At 41.1% G+C, this 21,358-nt stretch overlaps 2 protein-coding genes across 3 annotated transcripts; one reads left to right on the top strand and one right to left on the bottom strand.

Annotated features, from left to right (window-relative positions):
• The first annotated feature begins 644 nt into the window (after positions 1-644).
• Positions 645-6,859, top strand: map3k12 (mitogen-activated protein kinase kinase kinase 12). Its single transcript, XM_053317783.1, has 13 exons — positions 645-1,107; positions 2,638-2,821; positions 2,961-3,152; positions 3,273-3,431; positions 3,764-3,922; positions 4,097-4,205; positions 4,434-4,543; positions 4,801-4,917; positions 5,017-5,151; positions 5,270-5,993; positions 6,090-6,157; positions 6,302-6,599; positions 6,698-6,859. Exons 1-13 carry the CDS (start codon positions 645-647, stop codon positions 6,857-6,859), a joined length of 2,880 nt encoding a protein of 959 aa, XP_053173758.1.
• Positions 6,860-8,538: 1,679 nt separating this feature from the next.
• On the bottom strand, positions 8,539-15,464 carry pcbp2 (poly(rC) binding protein 2). Of its 2 annotated transcripts, none has more exons than XM_053317457.1 (13): positions 15,331-15,464; positions 14,392-14,532; positions 14,201-14,224; positions 14,075-14,107; positions 13,830-13,946; positions 13,608-13,739; positions 13,383-13,511; positions 13,187-13,261; positions 12,866-12,925; positions 12,444-12,516; positions 12,292-12,347; positions 11,983-12,152; positions 8,539-9,776 (listed from the first exon to the last, which is right to left on the bottom strand). In XM_053317457.1, exons 2-13 carry the CDS (start codon positions 14,458-14,460, stop codon positions 9,740-9,742), a joined length of 975 nt encoding a protein of 324 aa, XP_053173432.1. In that variant the 5' UTR covers positions 14,461-14,532; positions 15,331-15,464; the 3' UTR covers positions 8,539-9,739. The 2 variants fall into 2 exon arrangements, with proteins under 2 accessions (XP_053173432.1, XP_053173433.1); XM_053317458.1 differs by having other exon boundaries at positions 12,884-12,925.
• Between the last annotated feature and the right edge of the window lie 5,894 nt (positions 15,465-21,358).

The following is a 21,358-nucleotide window of genomic DNA, read 5'->3' as shown; positions in this document are numbered from 1 at the left end:
AAGCTCTTTTGGTAGATTCATTCATAAAGCCCATCTCCACTCTTTCTTTCTTTCGTTGATGGCTCCACTGGGCAGGCTGGTCTCCCCATTCACAGAGAGGAGGTTTCACTGCACTCAGACAGGATTTGGTTTTGGAGATGAGTGGTTATGCTGGAGAACTGGCAGATTGCCCAACACACAGCACCATTCTTCTGTTTTGGTGTTTTGCATTACTTGAATGATAGAAAAGTTTGGTCATTTCTTTTAAATTCACAAGACATACTAGACATGACGGTTGTAGTTATTTCAGCACTGGACAGCTCCATGAGTAAAATGTAGCTGTCCAGTGCTGTAATTAATCTTGGCTTGTTTTTATCTTGTTTAAGCTGATGAAGTATTCAAGATTCAAGATTCAAGATTCAAGATTCAATACTTTATTGCCATGTCGACATAGTCGATTGGAATTTGTTTTGGTGGGTCTCACAAATACACCAACATTCACTCTCAGCATTCTAAGATAAAAACAAGTGCATAAATAAAACATTTTTTTTAAAGAGTTATAGATCATTCTAATGTATTTGTTATCATAAATCTTCCCCTTTAGGTTTATTTCTCATCTTTCCATCCTCCATCCACCCTAACCTGCTGTGTTGGGGAAACCCCTGATGAGTGGGACCTGTATCCATGAGCCCCGTGCCCCTTCCCCCTCCCTCTCAGGCTTCAGTACCCCCATCTCAGAGCCCCCCTATCGAAGACTCGATGGAGACACCCCTGCCTGCACCCCCGAAACGGACCTGACCCCCACACAGTGTGTCCTCCGAAACGTGCTGTCCATTGACACCGGTGGACAGGTGGCACCAGGAGGCAGCAGCCCCACACCCAGTGATGGACCCTCAGCCCACTTTGACAACAGCGTGCTAAAACTACATGAACATGAGGCCTGCCAGTGTGGCGGTGGGGCCGAGGCGGGGCACAGTCCAGAGGCTGGCGCTGTTCGGAGCCAGTCGGAGAACATTCGGCTACAATCAGGAAGTGGAGGTTTTTTGGAGGGACTGTTTGGCTGCCTAAAACCAGTCTGGACGATGATTGGAAAAGCCTACTCCACTGAACACAAACATAGCCATGAAGGTATGTGAAGACATTTAAATGACATAGAACAAAACACTCTGAGTAGTTTGTGAGTTAAACATGAGATATATGAGATATAGAAACCACAGAGCTGCACTGAAGCTTAAACCTCATAAGCCTTGAAAAAATACAATAATCTATAAATACTATATTACAAGTAAAATCCTACATTTAAAGTACAGAAGTATTATCAGCAGTACAAAATTATAATAAGCAGGAAATCATACCTGTGACTGATTTATCATTACAGTATCTGACATTATTATATTATGCATCAGTGCACTCACTCAAGGTGGAGTTACTTTAACTACTTTGTATACAGTCAGGTAGTTTAGTCCAGAGGTTCCTAACCTAGGCATCAAGCCCCTTTCAAAGGGTCACAAGATAAATCTGAGTGGCCATGACATGATTAATGTTGTAAGGAAAAGGAATAAAAAAATCTACTGCATTCATTTATTTTGGGCTTTCTTTGTGAAATATTGGACAATGTAACCTTTGGGTCCCAATTATTTTAATAAAAAGTTAAGAGAGGACGTGTCACACATCTGAAACATGACCACAGGCCCCAACTAACCTCATCTTTGTAAGAGGTCACAAGACAAGAAGGTGGGGAATCCCTGGTTTAATATTCAACGATATATTATATTTTGTACATTTAATATGTTTTTTTTTTAATAATAACTGTGGTTTTCAGATATATGCAGTGAGGTAAAAAGTGCAATTTATCCCTCTGAAATATTGTGGAGTGGAATTAAGTGGCAGAAAATGTATAATTAACTCAAACCCTACAGTACTTGATTAACTTAGTTACTTCCCCCACTGGAACCTTATTTAATTTCTCTCTGACTGCCACCATATTCTACCAGCAGTGTGACTTTGTTTATGAGTCCGTCAGGCCTGCTTATTCAGTCTTCAGCTACAGTGAGTTTTCACAGCTGGCCAGGGGAAACGTCACAAGCATCTGCCTCCACTGCAGCAGCTCTCCAGAGAGCTCGACACTTCAGCGGACCTCATGAAGAATTGATCTGCCTGTCTCCTTTATTCTGCCCAGCTCATTTCTCTTTAGTGACCACGCTCTCTCAGTCATTTGAGTCATGTTAGTATGACAGATGACACTGATTAGACGATGAGCAGATCATTGTGTTTCCCCTCAATTTTCACTTATCTCTGTGCAGCCTGATAGAAATGTATTGGTCCAGTGCATAAGTTGTCAATATACCATTTGTTTGAACATGGAAGGCACTTTGTATGATGCAATCGTGTCCTGCCAGCTCATTCTAATGTGTAGCATGGACCTAGCATTTGCTTAGTAAATCCCCTGACTCCTTTTTCAAACTGGCAGGAGTTCACATTGACATTTGGAAACTTTGCAATGTGGGATGGACATAACATAAGTAATTCCTCTAAGGATGCTCCTGTTTACTTATGCTTGCTGCATAGAAGAAAAGTTTTTGTTTCAATACCCGTGTAGATTTTGAGTAACGTGTATTCATGTAGATTTGTTTTTTCGTCTTGTTGGTCTGCGTTTAGAGTCCTGGGAGGTTCCCTTCGAGGAGATCTCGGACCTGCAGTGGGTAGGCAGCGGGGCACAGGGGGCCGTCTTCCTCGGCAAGTTCCACGGGGAAGACGTGGCTGTAAAGAAAGTTCGGGACATCAAAGAGACTGAGATCAAACACCTCCGCAAACTCAAGCACCCCAACATCATCACTTTCAAGTGAGGAGGCCATTGATAGTATATCTCACAGGGCCACGTATCAATATACCACTTATTTTATGCATAAATCTGGCTTTGATATAGCACTTTCCTCTTCTGTTCACAACTGCTCTTATCTGACCGCCTTGCTTCCTTCTAGGGGTGTGTGCACGCAGGCTCCTTGTTACTGTATCTTGATGGAATACTGTGCTCAAGGCCAGCTGTATGAGGTGTTGAGGGCGGGCCGTAAAATCACCCCCTCCCTCCTGGTTGACTGGTCCATGGGCATTGCGGGCGGCATGAACTACCTACACCTCCACAAAATCATCCACCGAGACCTCAAATCCCCCAAGTAAGTCAACGGGCTCAAACACAGCTTGCACCGAATGTAGAAAGATTTATGAAGATGTTAACATGTAAAATCGACATTTTACGGATTGAGAAAATGAGGGTTTTAATCTCACTTTTGCAGCATGCTGATCACACATGATGACCTGGTAAAGATCTCTGACTTTGGTACCTCGAAGGAGCTCAGTGACAAGAGCACCAAAATGTCATTTGCTGGCACCGTAGCCTGGATGGCCCCTGAAGTCATTCGCAATGAGCCAGTGTCAGAAAAGGTGGACATCTGGTAAGTCCGATAAATATTCTCATTTTCTTCTAGCAGATATATAGACATCAACAGTTTTTTTTTCTTGACTAAGTGCAGCAGTTCAGTAATTATCTTAAATGTACTGCACAACAGTAGAAGTACAGATAATGTCTCAGTATTGTGAGTTAATGGTTGTGATTTCAATATTTCAAAGACAAAATTCCTCTGAGGGATTTAAGTATATACATAGTGAAGTGCTATGATGACAGATTTATGTGATGTATGTAATTTGTTCCCAAGTCTCTTGCATTAAAACAGTCTTGATCCAAATTAGACTATCTGAATACAATTAAGCTTAACTTACCTTTAAGGTCGTTTGGAGTTGTGCTGTGGGAGATGCTAACGGGAGAGATCCCTTATAAAGATGTGGACTCATCTGCCATCATCTGGGGTGTGGGGAACAACAGTCTTCAGCTGCCCATACCTGAGAGCTGTCCTGACGGCTTCAAGATCCTCCTCAGACAGTGCTGGTGAGCAATTCATGGAGACGGACAGTTGGAATGAAGACAGAAAAAGACACGAGTGGCAGAAAATGAGCAGTATGAGTGGCATGCACAGGCAGGTGTTTGTCTGTTTGTCTTAAGGACTTTATTGATTTCACAGTGTAAATGTACACAGTTGTCTTTCCCATCTTGGATTTGCAGGAACTGTAAGCCCAGGAATAGGCCGTCTTTCCGTCAGATCCTTCTTCATCTGGATATAGCGTCAGCTGATGTGCTGTCCACTCCGCAGGAGACGTACTTCAAGTCTCAGGTATGATTGCTTCTTTGATTCCCTGTGTGAATAATAAATGGGAGAAGAATATCTGTAGATGCACCAAAAGACACACAATACATTTAAATAAACAGATATGGATGTACACAAACAGACACAAATGCACCCACACATGCTTGAACAGTAATCAAACAACTGATTAGAGAGCTAGTTATAATTTCAGCTCCGGGTGGACGCAGCTGGTTAACAGAAATGTGCTCTCATCAGGCTGAATGGCGAGAAGAGGTGAAACAGCACTTTGAGAAGATTAAATCGGAGGGCACTTGTCTCCACCGACTCGACGAGGAACTGATCAACCGACGTAGAGAGGAGCTCAGGTTTGTTTTTTACTCTTAGATCTTACATGCAAAGTTTTCACACTGCACCAGATGAGTTGCAACTTCTACATGATGGTACTTTTGTTACGTCAGTATACACGTATGAGACCACTTTTGCCCTGTCCCATTTCTCGATGTCGCTCCTTTGTCCGCCCCTTGTGCATGAAAATAAGTGCCTTGAGTGCACGTCTATTGTAGAGCATTTGGATTCTCTCATGCGGATGCACAATGACATCTGCAGCCTCTTTTCTTTTCAGGCATGCTTTGGACATCCGTGAACACTATGAGAGGAAACTGGAGAGGGCTAACAACCTTTACATGGAGCTCAGTGCTGTCATGCTGCAGCTGGAGCTCAAAGAGAAGGAGTTGCAGAGGTATGACTAAATCCATGGACACATTTTGGATTTAGAGGTATATATTTGTATAATATTAACATTCCTCATGCATTTTGTCATTTGGTATTTTTCCCCCAGGAGAGAGCAGTCTTTAGATAAGAAGTATCCCGGCTTGTTTAAGCACCACAGCTCCAGACAGAGCAGCTCTTCTAACTCCATGGACAAACTCATCAAGAAGAGAAATGTCCCGCAGAAACTGCCTTCGGGAAAAAGGTGCGATACGTCATTTCAGTGTTTTGTTTTGTTTTGGTTTTTTTTTCATAAAAGTTTGATGCTCTTTATATCAAGATAGTGGATTATAGCTGTTGACGAATCCCTCCCCCTCTTTCAGGCCAGACATCCTGAAGTCTGAGGTAATCATTCCCAAAATGGATTCCTCCGTAATGCAAGTCACTATCCCAGCCTGCCCCAACAGGAGCTCTACCTCTCCTAGTCGGTCTCGGAGGGTAAAGACCCGCCATCGCAAACCTGGTAAGGGCAGCAGTGGGGACCTGGCTGGACTTAAGGCAAATCAGTCGTCACCCAATAGGGACACAACTGCCCAGGCTAACAGTTCAACCACTAACACCTCCAAGCAGCTGCTGGAGCCGTCTGCAGCCCTGCGGGGCCTCAGCCACGAGCAGCAGCAGAGGCAGCTGTCCTCCTCCAGCCCTGACCTCATCTGCACCACGCTGGAGGCCGAAGGCCAGGGAAAGGGGGAGCCTTCTGTGAGCGGGCTAGAGAGAGGGGGGAGCCTCAGTGCCTCTGCAGGTTTAGGGGGATCAGAAGGAGGGGCAGCCGGTCTGGATGATCTCACAGAAACTCCTCCCCGCAGTGACACTCCCAGCGAGGATGCTGCATCATTCCCATTCTCCAGCAGCCCAGACTCACCGTGCGGAAGGGGGGCAGCAGCAGGGCGGGGGTCTCTGGGATCCCCACGTCTGCCCCATGATGGGGAAGACAAGGAGGAGGGAGCCGGTGCTGTGAGGATGCCCCGGGGGGCATCAGGGGGAATCGGGAGTCAGCACCTCACACCTTCAGCCATTCTGTACAGGGCAGCTATCACACGCAAACAGGTAGAGTGCCGGATGGATGTGTTCATGTTCTTCAGTATTTTCCTGTGAGTACTTTGATCATTTTCGCTTGTGCATTTTCCCTGTCTGTGACTACAGAGGCGTGGAGTGTCATCAGAAGAGGAGGAGGGTGAAGTTGACAGTGAGGTTGAGTTACCACGGAGACGGTGAGTTGCTGTCCTTCGTCACTGGAAAATTCCCTCAAGCCATTTTCCCTCGCTGACAAGTTGCTGATTTATTTACAGAACTAAATCATTTTGAATTTGCGTCATTGTTTTGCAATTCATCTAAAAACCTGTTATTTCCTTCAGACGTCCGACTAGCATCACCAAGTGCCAGTCGGTGTCAACCTTCAGCTCAGAGAACCTGTCGGTGTCAGATGGCGAGGAGGGCCATACTACTGACCACTCCCACAGCGGCACTCCTGATGTGGTCAGCACCAACACAGACGACAGGTTGGACGACCGCAGCGATGACCTCCTCTCTCAGGGGTCCGAGATCCCGGCGGACAACACGGATCCTGTGCAGGCTTCCGATGGCCTGTCAGAGAGAGACGGAGTCATGGGCCAGGCCAAAGCTCAGCTGGACAACGGGCAGAATCCTAATGAGGTAAAGCAGCTTCACGCATGACTGCATGTGTCAGTTTGTCATTTTTCTTACTCCGAAAACACTCATGTCTTCCCACTCGCTCCCTTTTTTTTTTCCAGAGTCGGGCGCTGTGCGATGACTCTGACTGCGACAGTGCTGAGCTGGATCAGTCAGGTAGCGGAGAGCCCAGCCGTCCTCCCAGCGCTGGAGCGTGGCTGCCGCCGTCTCAACCGCTACCCTATCAGGGGTCTCCACACACACCTCACACAGGACCTCCGTAGATCACGGGGCACTCCAGCTACCCTACAATGAACAACCATCACAGGCGTACACCAATCTGTCAGTGCAGTACATTACTGTTGTCATGAGGGATCACACCTACTACACCACTCAGACTATGACAAGTTGACTTATGGTGTCTCATAAGTTTGTTGGCTGGCAAACATACATCAGATGACATAGGACATTTGTCATAACCTGACATCAGATTTTTTGGCAGCTTGTGACATCAGATAAATGTCATGTAAGTTCAGTAGGGTTTTCTAGGCAAAATAGTTACGAAGGTAACCGTAGCCACCGCTCCAGTTCAGCAAAAACCCTATCACAGAAACACACGCACAAGACACCACACTCTTAGTCCTTTAAACACTCTAACCCTCACTCTGGGAGCATCCTGATACTCCACACACTAATGCATCAAATACTAATGAATAATAATGTAAATATCCATTACATACCACATGAGAAATATCTAACTTTATTTTATTTGTAAGATAAAAATGTAAGACTAAACGGTATGCAGCCCTGTGAACAAATGCATGACTACATGTTTATAATTTATGGTTCGAATGTGTCCGTTTTATATTTTGTGAAAGTTTACACTTTTTTAATCCTGAAAGTATTACTTCAGTTATTTTGTTTATGTTAATAAATGTCAGCACTGAAAAAAAAGGGGGAAAAAAGTCAAAATGGAAAGAAAATCTCACCAAGACATCAATCATGATGCGTAATTAGGGTTCTCAGTAGGTGATATATATTATTTTTTTTAACCCTCCTACTACTGAGTTTCAAATACACGCAAGACACGCGTGAGGTTTTTATTAAGGTTATCGAATTTGTGATAGAATGGGAGACCTTTGAGTTCAAAAAAAGCACTTCTACTATTGTACAGTAGATTTTGCTCTATCAGTTTCTGAAAAATGTCATCTTTTCTTGTTAGGATGCACAGCAATGACCTCTTCTGACACGCACTAGTACTTCTAGCCAAGTTAATGTCTTATGCTTCAACTCTCTCAGCAACAACACTGGTGCAGGTGCTTCAGTAACTAACACAACACAGGCGAAGGTGCTTTTGTAAAGAACCACAAGGACTCCTATATAGTTCACGATGTTGGTAGGCTTCATAAAAACCTCCACTGTTCCTTTTACCCTTTAAGATTACTGCGGAAGTAGCCCGATAAAGGAATAGAGCACTTCTCTGTGGTGGTTACTAGTAGAAAAAAAAAAAAAAAAAAAGTAAGTATCCTTTGGGTTTGAATAGAAATGTTTTGTTTTTATACAGCATTGCACATTGTACCTGTAACATAGGAATTATATCGAAAAGCAAAATATTATGAGCAACAATAAATAATGTATTGGTTATAAAAAATAAAAAAAAGACAGTGTGACGTTTGTTTAAGAAGACGGGTTGTGTCATAGCTACAGTTTGTGCTGTTGCTACATCACATAAAAACAGCTAAAAGCCTAACAAATGACTATTTTCGATGACTTTAAGCATGCCCAAACTGTTCTAGTGTCATTTACTGACAGTTTTGCCCTTTCACACCTGTATGCCATTAAAATAAGATTCCCCCACCGGAGACAGGACAATGTTTTTGGATTATTAATAAATCTTGAGGTCAATAAAATGTGTCTTGTCAGCTGACTAAATATCACAACATATGAACGACCAAGGCACACGTTAGCATTTCACATCTTTTTTTAATTTCTGCATTTCATTTCTTCAACAATTTAATTGCACCCAGATCTACAATAGTTTGAAAACGTGCACAAAAAACGTGAGTTTCTTCATCCTGCAAAGAATAAAAAATAAAATCTGACCCAGGCAAAAAAGGATAGCAGGAAACTAGTGTTAATTCTATAATTCTCCTTCTAGTTAATCATAATTTAATACCTCAGCATAATATACTTATAAAGACCAATATGTCTTGTAGTTTTGCCCCTTGCAGCATTCCCCAGCCCTGCAGTTAAAAAAAATATTTTCTCTATTTAAAACAAACATTTCAATGTTATCATTATTATCATCAACGTCATTACTATGGTCTTAGTAATTTCAGAGAAAAGAAAATATTTTCCTCTCATTCAGGCCCACTCCTGGTCACCAAGGCCCACCCACCCTTATCAGAATCCAATAACACAACAATACTCAAAAGTCCTGATCGAGAAATAAAAACGGATGGAAACACAGGAATGACACAAAACAATTACTCAGCAAATTAGAGGTGAGACATAATGTAGCTTAAAATTCTCCTCTGAACCCCCGCTTAACAAGGGATAAGTTACCTTCTGACTAAAGAGGTTTTCTCCTGCACACTCAACTGGAGATCATTTACACCCATTTAAAACCCGTCAAACCCACAATGCCTCATTCAGGAAGTACAGCTTCAAATAGAAGAAGATGGCAAATATCAATGAATTCTACTCTTAACAAGGAGCTGCGTATTAAATAAAAATAAATAGATATTTTAAAAAGGAAGGGAAAGAACAGTCCATCTATAATGTTATTGAGCGTCTTTTTTTCTTCATTTTTACATTTTCTAAGAAAAATCTGACATAAGAAAAACATTATTTATGCCTTTTCAGATTTTTCTAAAACGTTTTACCTATATCAAGAAGATCATACAGATATACAGCAAAACAAAGGAAAAAATACAACAGAAGGAAGTCTTTAAAAACTATATGCAAAGGGAATTTAAAAACATAATAAATAAATAAAATACCATTATCATGATGATGGTATAATTACAACTGAGGTGTCTAACCAAAGCAGAGGAGAAACAGTGAGTTTATAGTACTTGGTTTTTGCATTAAGTTCAATAAGGGACCTCTTGGTAAAAAGTAGGGGGAGGGGTTTCATTAGGTGCTGATGAAGATCCTCCATGTCAGTTGGCTGCGAGTCCAGTAGCTTCAGAAGAGAGCCTGAGGGGGGAAAAAAAAGAAAATTTCAACATTAATATTCTTTGCTTCAAAATTCATACAGCAAACTTAATGAGTTAGACAATATTATATTACTTCATGTATACCTGGTTTTGAAATGACACAATGACTGAGGCTTATATCTGAGGTTGCCTCTGACATTCAGGCAACATTCATGGTCATCCATTAGTCTCTACACATTAGTCATCATTAATAAATGTTTAATTATTCCTCCTGTTTGATTAATTGTATGGGGAAAAAGGCATTCAGAATCACTATTTTATGATCCTGGAGAACATTTTATAGAATATGATGAATTGAATGCTGATTTTTGAATTGTTTAAATAAATACAGTATTTCACACTTGTACATTTGCATATATAAAAATGTAAAAGAGCTGCTCAAAAAAAAAAAGATTGCATTTTATTTCCATATTTCTATACTGTGGGTCACATTAAGAAAAGTCTGACTAAAAGTAATGTGTGTATGGTGTTTTTACAGCTCTCAAATGTAAAATAAATGGGTCAAATTTGACCCTGAACAGTATGTAAGGGATAAACAGGTTTCATAAAAGCAGCCCAAAGTGTTAGTTCTGTGTTGCATTAATCCCCCCTCCCCATACTATTGAGTTAGCTATTGTTTGGATTTTTTGGTTTCATCTATTCTGATTCTTATCATTTCCGGTTACCATCGCTACCCCTTATCTATCTCTCTATCTCTCTATCTATCTAAGTCACAAGGCCCCAAGAAACACCCTACTGGTTGCTATGGGTTCTACCTGAAACACTAAAAAGCAGCGAAATACTAAAACAGAGTTAGAAAAGACTCTAAAACAAAAGTCTGTCCGAGCCAGAGGGGCAAAATGGTGAGAACTGAACAGCTCGCTGCAACCAACCAACAAAGTCAATCCATCAAAACAGAGGTAAAGTTACAGTGTGTTGCATTTAGGTATCTCTGGCTCTACTGGAGGTGTTAGCGCTGGCTGATGACACACTCTGGTTAGGAGACCGCAACACATCAAACATTTTGGAACGAGGGTGTGCAAGCCTTAAATGTTTGGTCAAATCTGATGTGTAACCTGACTAACAGCTAAGTAGCTTCCGACATGCATCACACTTTGTCCTGCTGTTGTCTGTAATAAAGTGAAGCAACCCTTTTAAACGTTTCCCACGGTCTATCTAACGTCAGCCATGCATGCTCGTATTAACAAACTGAAACTCTGTTGTTGCATGATAGACGAGTCCTGACAGGTAGCCAAATCCTTGCAGATATGTAGCCTTTGTTTGCAATAATGAGATTAAATACTGTTTTAGATATATATAATCCTTGTTTTAAAAGCTGCATTACAGTCACATAATGTCTTTTTCTGAACCAACTGTATTGTTCTAGCTCTTCTATCACTTGCCTTTATTCACTCATTATGTCCACATTACTGATGATTATCAAAAATCTCATAATGTAAATATTTTGTAAAAAAGCACCAATAGTCATCCCTACAATATGGTCACAATATTGATAGGAGGTATTTGATCAAAAATATTGTGATGTTTGATTTTGTCCATGTCGCCCACCACTATTATCACCTTTAGGAACCGATAAGCAGAACCCAAATTCTGACTATTTTGAATTCTGTTTTCAAAATGTGTTACCGAATTGGGGAAACCAGAGACAGACTCTAATTTCACAACTCTGTTTGGATACATTCCACTGATCCCACTAAGCAGTGTTGGCCAAGTGTTTTTTTTTAACAGTCTTTTTCCAGCAACACTTCAGATTCTTCTTTTATCTTGCAGTAAGTGAACTGTAAAAGCTGCCTGGAGGAATCGTAGCCTCATATGAATAAAGCTTTGGTAAATATAAAAAGGGGGAAAAAGATTTTCAGTCTTTCCTCTTATAATTATTTATAGGCATGAGAACGCACAACGAGGTCTTTGCTTTTTAAGTCTTTGGCACAACTACTGGTCAGTCAAATAGATATGATAAAAAACCACCAGAATATAAGTTCAAAGAAGCTTTTTATCACATTATTCTCCTGTGAATGCCGAGCCCTTTAAGACATTTCCCATCACAACAAAACTGACCAACAGCACTCTTAAAGATTTAACCACTTCACATACATGAACAGTCAGACCTAAAATCCTGCTGTGTTCCTGTCTGCACTGTGGTGGATGGGTTTCATAAAAGATGTGTTAACATAAAAGCCTCTTACCGGGCATTGATCAGGTACTCAGCCAGGCTGATACTGGCATGAGAGCCAGTGATGGTGACCTGTCTGTCAGTTGAGCCCTCCACAGGGTTGGCAATCTTGATCTGAGCCCCTGACATCTGACGGATCTCATTGATCTTTGCGCCCTGACGGCCAATGATGCAGCCAATGAGCTGAGGGGGAAAGGAAATATGAGAGTATGCATAAAAATATTCCAAATATGCAAGCAGCAAGAAAAAAGGAACTTTTAAAATAGACAGTATCTTTTGGCCAAAAACAGTAAACAAGCCAAAGGAGATAAATGCGACTTACATCGTTTGGAATGGTCAGCTCATGAGAGCCAGTTTGTGCAGAGGCATCCATCCCAGCTGTAGAAATACAATGAAACCCCATGAGACTGTTGATTGGGTGGATTATTACAGATCTGCAGCAATCACATTCCCTATTTCAATCTGTCTACCTACCCTGGAAGCCCTGGTTGCTATGTGCAATGGGGAAGGGGCTCTGCTGCATGGCCAGCTGGTGAAGTTTGGTGAGCTGTTGATAGAGCGGACAAAAGGACAACAAGAGCAAACGCACAGAAATTACGGGGAGAGGAAAAACCTAAAAACAGACATTTAAAAGCTGAAATTTTGTTATGAACCCCCTTTAGTAAAGATTGTGGTGATAATGAGAGGAAAATATGAAATGGAACATAAGACCCATGATTTATCGTAAAACGGAAACAAACATTGATGTTAATGTTTAGTAAAGATGAATCTGTGGAATCGTTAAACGGATGTCTGAGTGAGACAGTGGAGGTTGGAAAAGTAGGAGTCAGAGGGATGAAATAAGAAGGTGGTATGGTTTCCCAGGACCGAACTTGCAAATATATTGGATCACTTACAGAAGGCCCTTCACTTACATCAGGCTGTGGAATGGCGTGCTGCCCTTGGACAGCGTATGCCTGCAAGGAGAGAAGAGCACTTAGGAGGGTGTGACAGTGTCACACACAGTGTACTTCAATATCCATCAGTCCTCTGTCCTTGGTGTGCTACAAGAGCAAAGCCAGCAGCTGGACTGATGTATAATTGATGTATGAATGATGTATAATTTTATTTTAGTTTTTTCAACAGAGACGGGAAGATCTTCCCCCGAAAACATCAGATATTTCAGGCCAAGCAGTATCAGTGTCAAACACAAGCGGACCAAACAAACAAATGCCTACCTGACCACCTGCAAAGATGACAGGAGAGCCTGAGGGTTTGGGTCTGTACGGGATGGTCACTCCCTTCGGTGGAGACTAAAAACACAGAAATATACTTTGACTCTTCAACTAAGTAAACATTCAAAGTAATCCATCAAGTGTATCTAAAACAACTCTCAGACAGTAAAAGCAGCATTACATTAAACAGAGTCTTTACCTCAAGCATGACAACACAGATCTGCTTGACACACTCAATAATGGACTGTGGGGTCCCTGCAACGGTGATGGCACGCTCTGTTGAGTTGGGCAACATGTCCCCTGCTACTTGTACCTGAGCTCCGGCTGACTGTAGAGACACACACACAAGCAACCATTACAACACATCAGGAATCAGATACGGGCCTAAATGTTACCAAAAAAGGACAGAAATATGATGACCAACCTCTCTGATTTCCTTGATCTTGCAGCCACCCTTGCCAATGAGTGAGCCACACTGGCTGGCAGGCACGACAAGGCGCATGGTGACTGGCGGTTTGCTGGTGGCCGTACTGTTAGTCATTGAGGTGCTGATGTCCTGAAAAGGAACAAAACAAGAACATTTAGGACACTATGAAACTAAATCTTGTTGTGTAGTTTATTTTCAAACACAGTAAGTGACTCTAACCTCCTCCAGTTTCTCAATGATCATGGAGAAGGCTTTGAAAATGGAGGTGGTGGGCCCCGCGAGGGTTATGATCCTCTCTGGACAGTTCCCCTCTGAGATGTTGATGCGAGCGCCACTCTGCACGAGACACAAAAAACAAAACAGGAAATACTGAATCAGTCACGGTCTGATGATGAGTTAACATCACAACAATTCTGAGCACGTTTCATCTTGTTATAACCACACACAAAAAAAAGCCATCTTACCTCCTCTCTCATCTTCTTAACTGACTCTCCTTTCTGAAACGAAAACACAAATACACATATATTTACAAAACACACCAAAGGGGTAGGATGTAGATAGCATCATTTTGGCAGTTAAACCGAACTCACCTTGCCAATGATGCTTCCAACCTCCTACAGAAGACAAGAAAGAAAAGCATGTTAGAGCAATAAATGCATTTGTCATGGTCACCAGCATAGAAAAGCTAAAATAGGTTGCTTTCACTTTTAGTAAGGAGTGACTACAGATACAACCAGCGTGGACTCAGATATTACACGTGTTATTAAGCAGTCACACTCACCTTCCCATGCATGAGTAGCCTTATGGTTAAGGTGACATTAAGTCCTCCTTCGACCAGGCTTGAGTCCATTTCTGCTGATGAATCCAGTGGGACTGAATACTTGGCCAACAAAAAGTGAGTCTTTGGTCACTGGTTGAATGTCTGCAAACACACAAAGAGAAAAATGTGACCATCAGACACAAATGTAGTGAGTGGGAAGCAAGAAGAAGAAAACCCTGTTTACTAGAAAAGCTGCTGTCAGTGCAGATCAATGAAGTGATGCATGCAGTTGCCCTCTTGTAGACTTGAGTTTAGGACTGTACGTTAATGACATTTGCAAGCCACTTCGAGAGAAAGAGACGTTTCATTCCTGTAATTCACATTAAACTGGCCCGAGTCCACTCATTCACGTTAGCACAATTGACCCACTGTCTCCAAGTGGCAGCGTCTAATTCCTGGCGTTGGACAGCTGTGGCGAGACAACGTGTGGCTTCATTTTTCCACAAAGGCATAAATGTAAACTTTTACAACTCCCACTTTATATTATAGTGGCTTTATGTCGAGTGAGCATCGATAGTGATAACGGGAAGAATCACAGCATCGCAAAACATGTTTTAGTGAGAGCATCACTGCTAGTCACGCAAAGCAACACGGCTAATTGGAGTTAGCTACCGTAATATTTCTATCGCAACTTCTTAATCAATTGCAGCATGTTTGACTTAAAAACTGAAATATTTAATCGGCACCATCCGTGATAAACGTGTAACCAGCAGCAGCACACTTATTTTAATACAGCTCGGTAATTTTCCATTCAGCGTGCTAGCTTTTAGTAGCATCGTCCGATCCAGGAAATAGCCAGATCCCGCGGCCTACACAGTTACCCCCTGTCCTTCAGTGTGAGAGCAAAGCAAAGGGAGATAAAAATACAGCACAACAGAATCATATCTCAGCAAATCTTACCCGAACCGGCCCTTGAAGTGTGTTCAGGGGGTGGGTAGGGTGGCAAGGGTGGAGGGGAGAGGTTCGGGAGGGAGTTTTAAAAGGATCCGGGGAAGAGGGAAGAGACGCCGCTGTTTGATCGGACTCCACTCTTCTGCTTTAGCACAAAAGACAAAATGAGTTCAACTTTGACCTCTCACCTGCCCCGCCCCTCAGCCGGGGTCAGCACCGCCCTCGTGGCGCTCTGCCCCTCCCCCCTTAAATGTCCACTGTTTTAAATTAAAACAGCAATCTGATAAATTTATCTATTTCTGTCCTTTTTTTTGAAGGGGTGAATAAAGTCAAATAAGTGTCATATAGAGAAATTCATAAATGATGCACCTCTAAATGTATTCACTGGACATTTAAATCCCTCTCCAGACATGTATTAAAACCACCATTAAAACATACAAAAAATACGTTGCTTGGAACAATAATGTGTGTCTGACGTGATTTTTCCATTGAAAAAGTATAATTACCATATTGAAATTCTTAAAATGGCACCTAATCCTTCTCCCTTATTGAAAAAAAACAAAACTTTCCACCTTCAGCAGATGAATATTGAAACAAGACTGTAATGTTGAAAGATATATACTTTATTTGACTCACTTGGATGGTTGAAGCTTAATATTAGCTTCAGATAAACTTTTAAATACATTTTTGCACATACATTTATATACATTTAATACATTTTTTTTAATGAGGACAGTGGATTTTGGGCCCTATCACTTACACTGTTAATCGTATTATGAAGGGACCTTTAAAATCCAGTATGAGGAATGATTATGGCAATAAAGCCTATTTCAATGTTCATTTGAGCACCTGGCTGTTGCTTTAAGACAGACTTGAAAATTGTGAATAAAACCTTTTAGAGTTTTTTGTTTTTTTTTACTACTGTATAATACTGTAACACATTATGAAGAGATTCATTTCTCACATGTGACTTTGTTTTTTCATTTTTTGTATGTGTACAATTAAAAGTAAAATACACACAAAAAGCTATTTCAATCAATGTTACTATTCTTTGTAACTACTCATTCTTACATTAACCACTTAACACACGCCCCTGTTTTTTATGCTGTTAGCCTAAACAACATGCCCAAGTTGTGAGCAGCACAGATCCCACATAGTTTGAGACTCAGAGATGTGTCTGGTATCATTGGAAAGGAAACACTCTCAGGATTCTTGTAAAAGTGTCTGTGTGATTCTGTGACTTACTGACAAAGAGTGGCAGAGGTTACAATGATGGGGTTGTTTACTCGCCCATAGGTTTGCCTATACAATGACATGTGTACAGACATTCAGGGACCTCTCAGCAGGATATAGACACAATGAGGCCACAGCCACAGGTCTTGGCTTCATGCAGTCCAAATTTGGAGTCAAAAGACCAAAAGATGAATGTTTCTGAATTATTTTTCAACAGGTATGTCCATGCGTTTTCCTCAGGTCCTTTTTGGAGACTCCAAATGGACACTTGGTTACCAAAGCTGTATAACCACAATCAAACACCTATAACTTCACAACCCCTTTGCCTACAATCAAAATCTTGGTCTGTAATGAAAGCTGACGCCATATTATTATTATTATTATTATTATTATTATTATTACATATAACCATATTTTTTTGTTTGGCCATATCTATCTATCAATCTATCTGTTTATTTTGGTATAAGTCATATGTCAAGTCGAAGAAGAACCAACTGTGTACCAAAATGCCGAGTGCGTAATGATATATGGTTCAACTCTTTTACGCACAGGGCGCACGCCGATTACGCTTGGAGTTTGTTTATGGACAGCCAAACTGATAGCTTAGTGTCATACACCGTTGGAAACCTCAGACTATTGGCTAAAAGGTTATCAACTTCATTTCACCGAATATTTCCATAGGCTAGAACAGCAGTCAATCAAAGCCATGTCGTCATTGTTGTCGGTCACATGTCCTCATTGGCTTTGGAGACATGTACTGCCTAAACCTAAACACCGATTGGCTTGTGTGTGGTGTTGTCAGAAGCAGGAGAGGCTCACGGTCGTAAACATCTAGTCAGGTGTACTCTGAGATGGACGTGCAGGTCAGGAAATGACGTAAACGGACCGTATATGGTTTGTTATTTCTGTTATTACGTTACGTGTTGGACTAAATACATGGACATATTGAGGAAAGTATTTCGATGTTATGGAAACGGATTTCATATTTCACAAGAATGGATACTTGGCGAGCTGTACAGAAAGTCCTGAGTCATAAGATGATCGTTGTGGATAAAGGGAAGACTTTGAAGGTATGTAGCATTATAGCTGTTCTCGCTTAGCTCAGGGGCTAGCCGAGCTAATCGCTAATACTATTACGGCTGTGAGCAACCATATAATTCGTGAGTGGTCTTGAATGAATCGGGAGAATCTAAGCTTTCTAACAATGTACGGCATGAATATATATGTTTAAGGGGTTGGTGTTTAAAACATTCAGAAGGACTTGTGGCTACCTCCCAACCTCCGACCCGTCCCGTAGGCGGAACAGCGTGTTTTAAGTGTCTGCAGTTCCGATGTCGCTACCTACATGTAGCGACATTAAACACTACCATTTTCACTTACTTTCTAGTTCGTTTTCCAATTCGTAGTCCTGTTGTTGTTGTTTCTTCCTCCGGTGTTTCGGCAAAAACAGTCCCCGGTAATCCGCTTCCGTTGTGGCTTTTTTTATTTGCATCGTTTTTTTATTATATGCTGCGGTGTTTTTTTTGTTTGCTGCGGTGTTTCTTTTATTTGCAGCGTTTTTTTTGTTTGCTGCGGTGTGTCTTTTTATTTGCAGCGTTACTTTTATATGCAGCAGCGTTTCTTTTTATTTGCAGCAGCGTTTGTTTTTGTTTGCAGCGTTACTTTTATTTGCAGCTATGGCGGGTCTCGGCCACCGTAGTGAAGAAACTTTTCTGCTCTATTTAAAGCTTCCTAAACTAATTCAACTCAACTAAAAACTCAGAGACATGAATATGCTTGAATTTCAACTTGAGAGCAACTAGCTTACAAAAACAATTCTCATAGATCTTTGAGTATCTTCTATTCCAGCAGCAGTAGAATAAGTTATATCATAAAATGGACTAACACTTACTATACGTACAAATGTCTCAAATGTATACCTCAGTACAGTACTTGAGTAAATGTACTTAGTCATATTCCACCACTGTATGTTTAGTGATGATAAAACTATATATTTATTGGCACACTGGTGACAGATGTTTTCAACACCTAGTCAGTGTATAATATCTTTACTTTCCATATTTTAAATGAGGATAAATGGAGACAATTCCTATGATTTCTGCCACTGACGATAAATTGCTGCAGTTATCTGTAAAATCCAGTAGATGGCACAATAACACCAAAAGTACTCTGTGTCACTAATCTGAATTTTCAGTCCTTTTTTAAATCCTGCATCATTTCAGGCAACATTCAAATACTGTTAATATTTGACTGAGGTGTCCTGACCTTAGGATATTGAGAAAACCTAAATGTATTGAACAAGTAGCGTTAACCTCTATCAGCCGGTCAAAAAATAAATGAAAAAATAAATAAAATATCCACATCAAAGACTGGCTAACAATTGTGAGAGCCGTGTTTTTGTTACAGAGCAGAGCAGCTGTGTGAACAAGGATTTATAAATGTCTCGAGTGTCTGAATTCTTCTGATTCATCGCTCAGTGCAGACACAGGCCACAAATTTCAGGATTTTCTGCACATTTCTGATGATGGCGAATGGACAGCTGGTCAGTAATAGGATCATATGGTCAAGCAAGAGCTGCTCAGCTTGGCTATAAATGGTCCATTTTTTCACTAATGTCTTTAATATTCTGGGGACATATCCACTGGAGTATTTTAAATATCAACTAAATACCTGTCTTGGCATTTGTACCTCTTCGGGCTTTCACTCCCGATGATATTTAAAAACCTGACATAGTGATTTAAAAGTAGAACTGCTGATTCAGTATCAACTGGGCCAAAAGGAAGACTTTAGGAATTCACCTCTTGACCTGAAAATAATTAACTTCAGCTTCTCTATTTGTTTTTGTTATATATATAAAGAATATGATTGATGACTTTCAGCTTCATGATGGATTGCCTTGTTTTCTGCAAGGCTGTTGTTTTGTTGTTTTGTCGCATGATTGATGGGATAAATGAGGAGCTTAATAGTCTGTTAGTGTTTATTTTGAATTAGGAGAGTAGAATCAAGGATTGTACAGTAAAACCCACAGATTAGTAGAAATATATTATATTATATATACACATATTATAGCAGAGTACAAATAAAATGGAACAGTGTAGCCCTATAACCATGTGTTCATGGTCTGGTTGACAGCAGATTCTGCCTGAACTCACTCAGCACATGTTCATTAATCTGGTGCACATCAGAGTCAGTGGCCAATTAGTCAATGGCCAGAATAGTTCGCTATTGTCTGTAACCAATCTATCTTCTATTCCCTCGAATCGTTAATCTTTTATTAATCCAATTCTCTATTGCAACTGATGTCCTACACAGCGTGGTTTACACACTGCTGTTTACACGCGTGACTCATGAATCATGTCTGGCTCAGGATTTCAAAAATTGCTCTGCTTTACGATAGATTGCCTCCACACTGGAAGGAATTGAGCTCATATTCTAAAAGCTGTTTTTCTCAGCACTGGTTTTTTTTTCTTCTCCCAAACATGAGTCCAGGCAGTAGATGTTGGAGCTTGCTTTTCAAAGCCATCTGCAGTCCCGCTTGAATGGTGCCAGGCTTACAAGGCTGGTGGTGATTTTAAAATAGAACCATGGCTGACCAAATTTACCCCAACCAGAAACCATCACACTCTGGGAACAGGTGAAACATTTGTATACAGTCCAACATAGTATAGAAAGATAAATCAAGGGGGGGGGGGGAAACACATGAAGTGAAAGACAGAGAATAGGTGTTTTTTCATAACGCAGGATGTTTAATTAGAGTAAAAATGCATGTTTCTTTGATCTAAAGAGCAATCATTGAGAGCTGGATTATACAGAGGAGAGGCTCTTCAGCTTTTCCAATCAGCACATGGTCTCTCTGGCCTTTTATGTGTGTCTCCCCCTGTCAAGCATTTGCTTACATAATCATCTGCTTTAATCTCTATGGTCTTTCTCACCATTTGTGCTTTTTTTTTTTTCACGTCCCCACTTTTCCCTGTTGTACCCCCGTTAAATTCAATGCAACCTCCCCGTGTTCCCTGTTTTCTTCTTCACTGCTTTTACCTGACATGCCCACTGGCACTCTCACTCTCTCCCCCATGTCCCTCTTTCCTTCACTGGTGAGTGGTCATTGATTACTGTACATGGATTGTATGATAAAATGCCACACACCTACCTAACATCCTCTTGTCAGCTGCCCCTGACATCCCACTGCCTCCATGTATCGCAGACTGTCTTTGCCGGTCTCTGGATTCACATCTGGAAACTCTTTTCTGTTCATGCTGAATTACAATGTGTTACGATGGTGAGACTTTAACACAGTGACAGCACATATTTGCTGCAAATGTGACTCCGGAGCAATTTTATATGATGGAAAACACTAATGTGTACACAGATAAAAAGGCAGAGTAAATCCAGCTCTTCAACTTCAGCTTCTTTCTGTGCATATTAAAGTAAATGATCTGGATTACAGTGGGAAGACTGATAACACACACAAAGCCAGAGAGAGATGTTTCCAATTAGTCACCTAATTAGCAAGTGCATGTTGTTTTAAGCATTAAAGGTGGTGAAAAGAGATGAACAATAGAAGCACTGAGGATGAACCTGCAGCTTCTCCCTCCAATACAGCGTCTTTTAAACTTCATATCATGATTGAACAGATTAATTGTGTATATGAGGATATTTGTCTTCACATGTATGATTTGTGAAATCTGAAACAAACTATGTACTCTGTGTGTGTGTGTGTGTGTGTGTGTGTTTGTGTTCGTGGCAGAAGAAAGGTTGGAATTCATGTTTGACAAAGCCACGGGCAAGTTGTACAGATCTGTTA

Source organism: Scomber japonicus, chromosome 4 (assembly GCF_027409825.1).
Source record: "Scomber japonicus isolate fScoJap1 chromosome 4, fScoJap1.pri, whole genome shotgun sequence".
Classification (NCBI taxonomy): domain Eukaryota; kingdom Metazoa; phylum Chordata; class Actinopteri; order Scombriformes; family Scombridae; genus Scomber; species Scomber japonicus.
Note: the sequence above shows the minus strand (reverse complement) of the source record. Positions and strands in the feature narration are given on the sequence as shown.